Below are 11,852 nucleotides of genomic sequence, written 5' to 3'. Positions count from 1 at the left end.
ACAGCTTCTGCACAGCAAAAGAAACCATCAACAAAATGAAAAGGGAGAACATATTTGGCATACATTTAATAAAGTGTTAATATCCAAAATATACAAGGAACTCATACAACTTAACAAAAGGAAGACAAACAATCCAATTAAAAAATGGGCAAAAAGGTAGTAGCATAATTTACAATAGCTATTGCTATTTACAAAACAGACTGTCAAACCTCAGAAGGAAGGCAGGGGAGGGGTAGGGGGTGGGAAGAGATCAACCAATGAATCATATCCATATATGCATAATCCATGGACACAGACAATAGGGTGGTGAAGGCCTGGGATGGGGGGTGAGGGCAGGGTGGGAGAGGTCAACGGGGGAAAGGAGGACATAGGTAATACTTTCAACAATAAAGATTAAAAAAATACTATATTGTTTTCTCAAAGCAGTCATCAATATTATATTTTAAAGTAGAGTGCTTCCTAATTTGAAAGACCAAAAATATCCGGTGTTTTATTTCCCATTATTTCATTAGTTTCAAAGATGGTAACACACACACACACACACACACACACAAAGGGCAAAGAACCTAAATAGACCTTTCTGCAACGGGAACATACAGATGGCCAAGAGACATATGAAAAAACACAAACCTTGGTGGACCAAATGTGCCCATTGTCTATTAAAATGACAATGACATATCACCTCACACCTGTCAGAATGGCTATCATCAACAAATAAACAAATGACAAGTGCTGGCAAAGATGTGGAGAAGAGGGAATCCTAGTACACTGCTGGTATGAATACAGACTGGTGCAGTCATTATGGAAAAGAATATGGAGTTTCCTCAAAAAATTAAATATGGAATTGACATTTGACCCAGTGATCCCACTTCTAGGAATATATCCTAAGAAACTGAAACACCAATCAGAAAGAATGTATACACCCCTCTGTTCATAGCAGCACAATTTACAATAACTAAGATCGGGGAAATAGCCCAAGTGCCCTTCAATAGGTAAGTGGATAAAAAAGCTGTGGTACATTTAAACCATGGAATACTATGCAGCAGTAAAAAAGAAGGCTATCTTATCCATTGAGACAGCATGGAGGAACCTTGAGAGTATTATGCTAAGCAAACTAAGCCAGTCACAGAAAGACAGTATCACATAATCTCACTCTTATGTGGAATCTAATGAACAAAATAAACTGTTAAACAAAATAGATCTAGAGACGTAGAAGCATGAAACACACTGTCAAATCTCAGAGGGAGGGTGGGGGGTGGTGGAGGGTTGGGAAGTGATCAACCAAAGAACCTGAATGCATATATGCATAACCCATGGACACGGACAATAGGGTGGTGAAGGCCTGGGATAGAGGGTGGAGGGTGGGCTATAAGGGGTCAATGGGATAAAAAAGGAGACATATGTAATACTTTCAACAATAAAGATTTTTAAAAATCTTTTTAAAAATGCAGATTCCCACCCTAGTCAGTTTGGCTCAGTGGATAGAGCGTCGGCTCTCAGACTGAAGGATCCTGGGTTCGATTCCAGTCAAGTGTACCTGGGTTGCAGGCTCAATCCCCAGCCCCAGTCAGGGTGTGTGGAGGAAGCAACCAATTGATGTGTCTCTCTCACATGGATGGTTCTCTCTGTCTTTTCCCCGCCCTTCCACTCTCTCTAAAAAATAAAATAAGGAAAAATATCCTTGGGTAAGGATTAACAACAACAACAACAAAACAGATTCCTAGTTTCCCATCTCCAGAGATTCTGGATTAGTAGGTCTGGGGGCAGTTCCCAAGAATCTGCACTTTAATAAGAATTCTGGGTAATTTTTATAAAGGTGGTCTAGGGACATATAAACACTGCTATAGATGATGGTATTTCAAAACAAAATTTAAAAGCTCTGTTTAAATCAACTTCCTGTATCTAAACTCTCCTGTTCCATTCAGTTTCTGACCGTTGTTTTATTCTGTTGTTATATTACTTTGGCCAATGAATGAAATAAGCACATTTGGTCCACCCAGGTTGACTCTTGGCACACAGTGAATATCTGGACAGGACCTCCTTCCCTGGCTCCTTTGGCTCCTGGATGGCCACGGGCACCGAAATCTAACCTAAATCCCAAGAGAGGCCTATTTGGTCATTTTGGCCAATCAGGATGAGAGAAGCTAATGAAGGGCAAGTTTAGCTATTGTAATACTAACAGTAACAAATTATGAATGAGGGAATGAGATAAAGAACCTGACAACATCAGCTAATTTTAGTTAAAAATTGCTTCCCTGGTTTTTGCTCCACAACCAACAGGTCAAATGACTTTTTTATGGCAAGGAAGTACTTCTTTTGGAGAGGTGCTGGGTTAGAGATATTCCATGTGTCTTTGATCTTCTTCATTTCACTTAAATTTTTAGCTAAATCTAGATTACTTAAAAACCAGTATAAAAGACCTACCCACCATGCCTTTGAGATGATTTTAACATCTTGTCAACTAGTGCCAAGTTTTATCTTCTCAGAATTCATGCCTGCATAGCTTCCTTACCATCAATGCTTTTAAAGTCCAAAAGATAACTTCTATTGTCAACCAGGTAAAGCTGTAAACTCATTTTCACATAATTGCCAGTCACTGGGTTTTTTCTCCTTACACGAAGGTGGTATGCGTTCACTACCTAAAACAAGAAATCTTTGTGAAGGAAAAATGTTAAAATTAACAAACTATAAAATATCTCCCTATTCTTATTGCAAAGAATATAAAAATGAATCACTGATAGAAGTGGGATAGAGAAGAAATTCCAGATGATCCCTTTTTATATTACATGGTAATTTAGTATTTTTAATCCTCACTAACAATACTGTTTACAGCAATTAAAATTAAAAGAAACTCAGAGATTATAAAGTCTAGCCTTCATTCTATATATGCCTCACTTTAAAATGATAATTTTGGCTGCCCAGCCTCAACTTGAATACTTTTACCTATAAATATGGAATAGAAGAAATAAAGGGAAACTAATGTGTTACAAGTTTGTATCAGGCATTGTTAACAGGTATTGTCACAAAATTTAAATATCACAAAAAATCCGGTGGAAAATAAATATATTATCTGCCTCTGAAGATAAGAATACTGCAGCTCAGATCAAGAAGATTCAGGGTTTACAAAAACATCTATCAAATTAGTTACAAAAATTTTTTGGTAAGGAATTTTAAAGATATTAACATCTCTTTTTTTTAACTGACTATTAACTACTTCAGAAAACAGAGGTCTGAGTTTTAAATGGGTTTAAGGAAATATTTTATCTATGCCTTTCACATACAAAGAATGAAATGAAAATGACTGATGTATTCAAACATGTCAAGTGAATATTTACATGGTATGTTTGAATGTTTTTCTTCTACCTTTAAAAATACATTCACAGTCCTCAAAAAAGGAACAAGCGTTAAAGGAATACCTGGAATAAAAAAAATGCTTTTATTCCCAACAAATAAATAGAACTGAAATGAATTTGAGCGCTTATATTTTTAAAGAGTAAAATGTGGGCTGAGAGTAAGAATATATTTCGTAATAAAGGATTGAAAGCACCAGCCAAGGAAGAGAGGTTTTCTCAACTTAGAGAAAATATTTGTTGACTGAATAAATATATCCTGATGTATACTATGTATTGACCACTAGCTGTTACTGATACTGACAAAGAGAAACTCTGCCTAAAAGGGGAGAGAGAAATGTAAAAACATAGTATCTTTGAAGACATATGACTTTGTATTGCTATAATGCAGTGGTTCTCAACCTTCTGGCCCTTTAAATACAGTTCCTTACGTTGTGACCCATCCATAAAATTACTTTCGTTGCTACTTCATAACTGTAATGTTGCTACTGTTATGAATCGTAATGTAAATATCTGATATGCAGGATGGTCTTAGGCGACCCCTGTGAAAGGGTCTTTCGACCGCCAAAGGAGTCGCGACCCACAGGTTGAGAACCACTGCATATAATGAATGCTGAAACAGGTGGACTATTTTCTCAGGTGATTTCAAGTTGATTACTTTTTGTTTCTTTGCCAAAAATACTATTTTGCAATTCAAAAATATGCAGGTCCCCAACATCAACATACTTCTTCCTTACAGAGATTTATTTGTCTTGTTTTGAATGCACATGGTATATTATTGCAAAGAATGGCAGTTATAGCCAGAAGTATCAAGACCACTAAATTTCTATCTAAATAAGAAACAAATCTTTAATTGACCTCAGTACTCAACTCAGCAGTTGAGAGCAGTTTACTATACAAAAAAAAATGGCTTCTACAAATGATCTTAATATACAATTTCCTACCTTCCATTCAAAATCCAGCTGCTTCATAGCTCGGTAAACTTCAGCCATAATGTCATATGGTTTGCTTTGACTTCGGATTCCAAGATGCCACTTGGCTTTCTTTACAGCCAAAGATTTGGGCTTAGTTGTATTCAGTGCATCCAATGGACATCTTGCTTTAGGGCTGTCTGCTATAAGAGGTGGCATCCTTTCTGGATGAGGTTTCAGGCCTGGAGGAATATGCATGGCACTATCATCCATAAAGGAACCCGTTGGGGGACTAGAGGCGAGGTAGAACTCACTGGCTTGGTTCATTATTCTCCGATTGTCAATAATAAGATGATAGGCCACTGCAAGCTGGTCTTGAGGGTCACCACTATATAGACTGTTCATTACTTCTGATTCCGTACACTCAAATTTTTCACACACTTCTTTCACAGCCTCATCATCAATGACGTTAGCATCATAGGAGGGGTCTTCAGGAAATAAGTAACTGGGCAAATCTTGTTTAAACCATTCATGCTCTCTAGGAAAAACACCACAATACACTATTGTAAGAACATGCTTTGGCAAGTCCCAAATAATTTAGACATGGGCAACACAATATAACAGAATCAGAAATACCTAGTTACTTACTAGCTATGTGACCCTGGGTGAGTTAAATAACCTTACCCTTGAAAAAACTATGGTTATTCAGACTTGGTATTTGGCTGACATTTTCTCAAAAATAAACAAAACGAACCTGTCACTGTGAAGGAGACAACTGGAAGTATTTGATGTCAATGATAAAATCCAACCTCTCAAGCAAAATTTTAGAATTTTGTGTTTTTGTATCTGTGTGCACGAGTTTGAAAACTTCCCAATACTTAAAGACTTTTCTGATAACTTTGTAGTGATGATGATAATGATAGTCTATATACTAAAAGCCTAAGCGACCATTACGGCAGAATGACCAGTCGCTATGATGCACATTGACCACCAGAGGGCAGACGCTCAACACATGAGCTGCCCCCTGGTGGTCAGTGTGCTCCCACAGCGGGAGCACCACTCAGCCCGAAGCTGGGCTCATGGCTGGCAAGACTCTCCCACCTCCACGGCAGCACCAAGGAGCAGCGAGCTGAGCGGTAAGGAGCAGCAAGCAGGAGGGCAGTAAGGAGCGAGGGGTCCTGGACTGCAGAGGGATGTCCGCCAAGTGGTCCTGGACTGCGAAAGAGTGCAGACTGGGTTGAGGGACCCCCCCCCCAGGTGCACGAATTTCATGCACCAAGCCTCTAGTTTTTATAATATTATATAATGAAACATCACCATTTGGAAAATCCCTTTAACTCAATAATCCAATATTTTCCAAATGACCAATGTCCCATATTATAGAACTAGAGGCCCAATGAATGAAATTCATGCAAGAGTAGACCTTTGCAGCCCCAGCTGCCTCGGCCCTCGCAGCCCTGGCAGCTGCCTTTGCCCTCATAGCCCCTTCTGGCTTCGTCCGGAAGGTCCTCCAGAAGGGCGTGTGGAATGGCATCCGGATGGTCATTCCACTGTTCGGCCGTTCGGTCGATTTGCATATTACGCTTTTATTATTATAGACTAGAGGCCCGGTGCACGAAATTGGTGCATGGGAAGGGAGGTCCCCTCAGCCCAACCTGCACCCTCTCCAATCTGGGACCCCTTGGGGGAAGTCCAACTGCCGGTTTAGGCCTGATCCCGGGGATCAGACCTAAACCAGCAGTCGGATATCCCTCTCAAAATCCTGGACTGCTGGCTCCTAATCGCTCACCTGCCTGCCTGCCTGGTCACCCCTAACTGCCCCCACCCCTGCTGGCCTGAACACCCCTCACTGCCTCTATATACTGGCCTAATTGCCCCCAATTGCCCCCCTCTGCTGGCTCCACTCCCCGCCACCACCCACCCCTGGTTCCCTGTTCACCATTAGGCAATTGGAGCCTGCCGGCTGGGGAGAGGGACCAAGAAGTGGTCAGTGCACCTCATAGTGACTGGCCATCTGAGGCTTGCCTGCACCTCGGGCCGGCCCTGGGCAGCTGGGGGGCTGAGGGGACTGGGGGACTCCAGTGTCAGGTGCGCAGAGTGGCCAGGCCCACTTGGGGGTGGGCCCAGCCTTGCCGTGCGCCTGCCACCCTGGTGGGGCTGAGGGGACTGGGCACCACCATCTTGTGGTTGTGGGTGCCGTCATCTTTGAGGGCGTGGCAGTCAATTAACATATTCCCTCCTTATTGCCTGTGGACGCCATCATATTTGAAGGTGGGGCAGTCAATTAGCATATTACCTCATTATTGGCGGTGGGCGCCACCATCTTTGAGGGTGAGGCAGTCAATTAGCATATTACCCTTTTATTATATAGGATACTCCAGTACCCAATACACAGTAAATGGTCAATAAATGCAGAATAAATAAATGATGAATAGACACTTGAAGTATGAAGACAAAAATGAATTCATTGTGTTTATTGCTAAATCATGATAATAATAAACATCTAATAAGTACTTAGTAATAAAAATGACTGATAGCTTTTTTTGAAAGAAGTAATAGACGATAAGAAATTATATTACATATCTAAATTGGGTATCAGTTTTATGGTCTGTAAAATAAGATTAATAATAGCTACCTATTAAGGGTCAATGTAATAAAACATGTCAAGCATTAAGCAAAATATCTGGTATGTAGTAACTACTCAACAATTAGTAATTATTTGCCTGTTGAACTGTATTTTATTGAATCAAGAATTTCCAAACAGGCCCTGGCTAGGTTTCTCAGTTAGTTGGAGCATTCTCCTGATATGTCAAGGTTGTGGGTTCCATCCCCAGTCAGGGCACATACATACAAGTATCAAAAAATGGCCCTGGCCGATTAGAGTGTCATCTCACTCAATTGGTTAGAGTGTCATCTGTACATCAAAAGGTGGCAGGTTTGATTTCTGGTTGGGTGAGTACATGCCCAGGTTGCAGGTTCGATCCCTGGTCAGGGTGCATGCATGTGGGGGTGCAACAGATCGATGTTTCTTTCTCACATTGGTTTCTCTCTTTCTTCTCTCTCTCTATTCTCTCTCTCTCTCTCTCTCTCCATCTTTCCCCCTTCCTCTTTCTAAAATCAATAATTTTTAATAAAGGCAAATTTTCAATGTGCTTGTTTGTACTTAAAAAAAATCAACCAATAAATGCATAAATAAGTGGAACATATCAATGTTCTCTCTCTCTCTCTCTCTCTCTCTCTCTCTCCTTCTCTCTCCCTTAAAAAAAAAAAAAGAATTCCTGAACATTAAAAAACTGAATTTGGGAAAATAAGAAAATGATGAAAACTAATTCAAGTTGCTATATTAAGTACAGAAATGAATGCCACTATTTTATACCACCTACATCCAAGTACATTTTTACTCACATTTTTCTCCTAAAGCCTCTATTTTAAAATAACAGAATCAATACTTTATTCTTCTAAACATGCTGATACAGATACGTGTGTGTGTGTGTGTGTGTGTGTGTATCTCAGCATCTCTAATTTTCTTTCTAAGGAAAAATCAATTAATTGAACTATATATTCTAAAGAATTATGAACCCAAAAGGTTTTTTTCCCCGCTAAGCTTATTTCCATATCTAAATCTGGTCTAATTTACAGTTTTTCATGTTTATGCATGAGGCCTGGAACATTGAGGAAAGGCTGGGAAAGAAAACAATACAGGAATACAAAAGAATCAGTCCTTCCTTTCAGGGAAACAACCACCTGAGCCATCATTTAAATGTTCCAAGAGTCATAGGTCTCTAAACAGTCGTTCTGGCTCATGAAGAGGAGAAGGATTCTGGAAAGATGTCAAAAGAACGTGTTCTTAAGAAAATACCTGAAAAAATGTTTGGCGAGAACAAAACACCTCTAAGACACGTGGCATGATAGGTGAAAGTAGGAGGCAATGAGTCATCCTGGCTGCAGTGCACTATCTACCAGGAAAGGTCCCATTCGCAGTAACACCAGCAACCGAACTTTCCAAAGTTTCTCACACAAGAAATCCTTCATAGCAAGCCACTAGCAGCTATTTTGTAATTCAAAATCTTAGCAAAACTTTTATTCTTTATCTCATAACCACATGTAAAATACATGTCTCACCCTGTTTTTCTATTAGAAATGTATTCAAATACTTTCTTAGCATATATTATATCCCAGGCATTCTAGCATATACAAAGACGAGGAAGACACTCTCTCTACCCTTATTTAGTTACAATTAAGAGAAAGATACACTGAAAAAAAGCTCCATACAAAATGAGAAAGAAATAATAAAAGCATGAACAAAATGAGGAAAGCACAGAAGTGGAAGCAACTCACATTGCCTAGAGAAATCAGAAGTGGTTTCAAGGGAGGTCATATGTGAGCAACATTTTAAAGGATGAACAAAAATCTATCAGGTCAAAAAAGGCAGAAAAGGCATCAGAGGCAGAAGGGGTCATATAAACAAAGATATGAAAGCATAAAATATATGTGAGAAACAAGGAGACATTCAATGTGGCTGAAGCACTGATATAAGGGGCGTAGTAGTGAGTGCAGGAAATGAGATTTTAGAACAGTGGTTCTCAATCTTCTGGCCCTTTAAATACAGTTCCTCATGTTGTGACCCAACCATAAAATTATTTTCGTTGCTACTTCATAACTGTAATGTTGCTACTGTTATGAATCGTAATGTAAATATCTGATATGCAGGATGGTCTTAGGCGACCCCTGTGAAAGGGACGTTCAACCGCCGAAGGGTTGAGAACCACAGGTTGAGAACCGCTGCTTTAGAAGAAGTGAGGAGAGCCTTACTATGAAGGGCCTAGTATGCTTTGCTGCCTAAGCTAAAAAGTTTGGGAAACAATCTGAAATATTTAAAAGATGGGTGCCATGATCAGATTTGTGTATTAAGAGAAGTAAAATTTATATAAACTGTTATAGAGCTCAGAATAAAAAAGGCATTCAATTAGTGGTACTAGTGTTCTCAATACTAGTATATGTACATAACAATAACAAAAATAGATTCACCTTATGTCTTTGATAGTTGCTCGTTTCAGGGGATCAACCTGCAGCATATGCATCAGGAGAGTGGCGACAGAGCGATTGAGGTATTCTGGGATATAAAAAACACCCCCTCGGATCTTCTTAAATAACGTAGGCACGTGCTCATCATCAAATGGGAGAGTGCCACAGAGAAGAGCATACAGAATAACACCACAGCTCCAGATGTCAACCTCAGGACCTGCATACAATCTAAGAAAAGAGATGACAGCACAAACCTGAAGTACAAGTGTCGCTTTCTCACCTACAGGTACCCTGCCTCTATAGCCCTACACATAGTATGGACTCCGTAAATATTGCATTCAAGGTCTTTACTGAGGTCCATGGCCGCTCTTCAACACTCAACACCAATGGAAAATAATTAATTGGTCTAACCAATTTCTATTCAAGTTTCCCAAAAGAAAATAGTATTTTTTTTTTTTTTTGGCACAAACTCATTTCACTGAACTTATTAACTGACTCATTAAAAAATATAAAACTTTCTATGGTTGATTTTTTAATAGAAACAACAAAGTAGATGACCATAAACTTGGTGGAAAAAACCCACAATACTATATAATGTATAGGCTAAATATTTTTACCATGAATCTATTACAAGAAAGAAAATGTGTATGTAACAGAATTTCATTCCTGGCACACCTATTTTAAAGAATATGTGAAACAGTAAAGTGCCTAACTAGTTCTGCGGCAATGTCTCTGACAGTATTTGTCCTGTATCACATTATCTTGAGTACCCAATGACTCTCTTTCTAACCACTTGGTAGCATATGGGACTAAAATTAGCGTTGCTCCAGAAAAACTATGCCTAGAAGGTTTTTTTCTCTCACCTGTATACAGTATTAAAATTCCCCTGATAGCACATTACCAAACTCAAACCTGGGTCTGAGGTAACAAAGTACATCTCTACAATTCCAATTTTAAAAAGGATATAATCTGCCCTAGCTAGTTTGGCTCAATGGATAGAGTGTCGGCCTGCGGACCAAAGGGTCCCGGGTTCAATTCTGGTCAAGGGCACGTACCTTGGTTGGCTCCTCCCCGGCCCAGGCCCTGGTCGAGGCACATGTAGGAGGCAACCAATCAGATGTGTTTCTCTCACACTGATATTTCTCTGTCTTTTTCCTCTCTCTCTAAAAAAATCAATGGGAAAATATTCTTGGGTGAGGATTAAAAAAAAAAAAAGGATATAATCCGTTTCAATAAAAATTACTATCCATCATTAACGTTGTTGGCTGTATTGCCCAAACTCCTATACCTATTATCTTTGTAATATACCTTTTCTAGTTTTTCTCTCATTGAATTCTGTTAACTCTTACATCAGACATTGGTCTCTGTAGAAGGCTTAAGTTTACAACTGCAATCTATATAAACATTTTAAAATGTACCAATGAGAAAACCATGTAATTACAAAATCTTCACTTGTGCACTTAAATTCATAAAATGACATACTGCCCACCCAAAACCTCATTCTTCCAAAAATAAAATATAAAATACTCTATATACTTTAAAAAAGGATATGTAAAATATCATTAAAGGATCATGTCTGATAAGTAAATAATTACACTAGCTTAAATTTAGCAAATGCTTACTCTCTATTTGCACTTTTCTAAAATGAAAAAAGAAATCAACATTTATTTCAGTCATTTTTAATGGAAAACCTCCTTAAATATATTCATAACAAAATTAAATGTTTAAAATATTGCTTAAAATAACTATTCTGTCTTCAACAATGAAAAAATTAAAGGGACAATTTGTTTCTACGGTGTTAAAAATCTAATCTTGTCAAGAGAATGTATAATTAAGCATTATCAGAATAAACAAAAGATTATAAAAAGCTTACTCTTTGCTGATATCTCATTACCTGCCTGAGATTACTTCAGGTGCTGCATAATTTGGAGATCCACAACTAGTTCGCAGAAATTCACCATCTGACATCATATTAGATAATCCTGAAAGTAAGAGTAATGTTTACCTGGTGCTAGATATTTCTAAAAGTAGAGATAGGTGCATGAGGAAAATGTCAAGTCTTTAATGTTCATACATCATATTTTTTAAGTTATTATAAAAAGGAGTGGAAAGCATTTGTTAGAATAGAAAAAGACCATTTCAGAGTGCTGTTACACTATGACAAAAAAAGCTAAAACATATCACACGTGTGATTGGAATGAAATTCCTTTTGTAAATATTGATTCACTTCACAAATATGAGGTTATTCTAAAACTATATGAACTTTTCCAAACATAAAACTACCATAATATTGTTTACCTACTTCTACAGTTGAAAGAATAAAATAGAGACTATACTTTCAAAAGCCTTTTTAAAAAATCTCTAGGTAGAAATCAGACAGGCTCCAGTTTAATAAAGATTATGTTCCAGAAGTTTTTAATCTGGAAAGCTTTAAATTAAAAATAGAAAATATAATCAATTGAACCAAACATCTAGTTGAACTATAGTACTAAATGAATTCTGTGATTTAGAGAAGAAAGGGAAATAGTGAGACTAGTTTCCTGGTTTTTAGATTAAAGACAAGCTA

General features: G+C 38.2%; 1 protein-coding gene across 3 annotated transcripts in view; it reads right to left on the bottom strand.

The window, feature by feature from the left end:
* The window catches only part of PRKAA2 (protein kinase AMP-activated catalytic subunit alpha 2), a 99,758-nt gene that overhangs the window by 51,727 nt on the left and 36,179 nt on the right, over nucleotides 1-11,852 (bottom strand). For all 3 annotated transcript variants that reach the window (XM_070405216.1, XM_070405217.1, XM_070405215.1), the window contains exons 5-8: nucleotides 11,181-11,268; nucleotides 9,290-9,514; nucleotides 4,295-4,799; nucleotides 2,513-2,639 (exon numbers count right to left, since the gene is read on the bottom strand). In XM_070405216.1, coding sequence (XP_070261317.1) covers nucleotides 2,513-2,639; nucleotides 4,295-4,799; nucleotides 9,290-9,514; nucleotides 11,181-11,268 — 945 coding nt within the window. The remainder of the gene's footprint in view (nucleotides 1-2,512; nucleotides 2,640-4,294; nucleotides 4,800-9,289; nucleotides 9,515-11,180; nucleotides 11,269-11,852) is intronic.

The sequence above is a fragment of the Myotis yumanensis genome, unplaced genomic scaffold (genome assembly GCF_028538775.1).
Source record: "Myotis yumanensis isolate MYYU_CA2020_CCGP unplaced genomic scaffold, mMyoYum1.0.hap1 SCAF_2, whole genome shotgun sequence".
Classification (NCBI taxonomy): Eukaryota; Metazoa; Chordata; class Mammalia; order Chiroptera; family Vespertilionidae; genus Myotis; species Myotis yumanensis.
The sequence above is the reverse complement of the archived record's forward strand: the minus strand, read 5'-3'. Positions and strand labels throughout refer to the sequence as shown.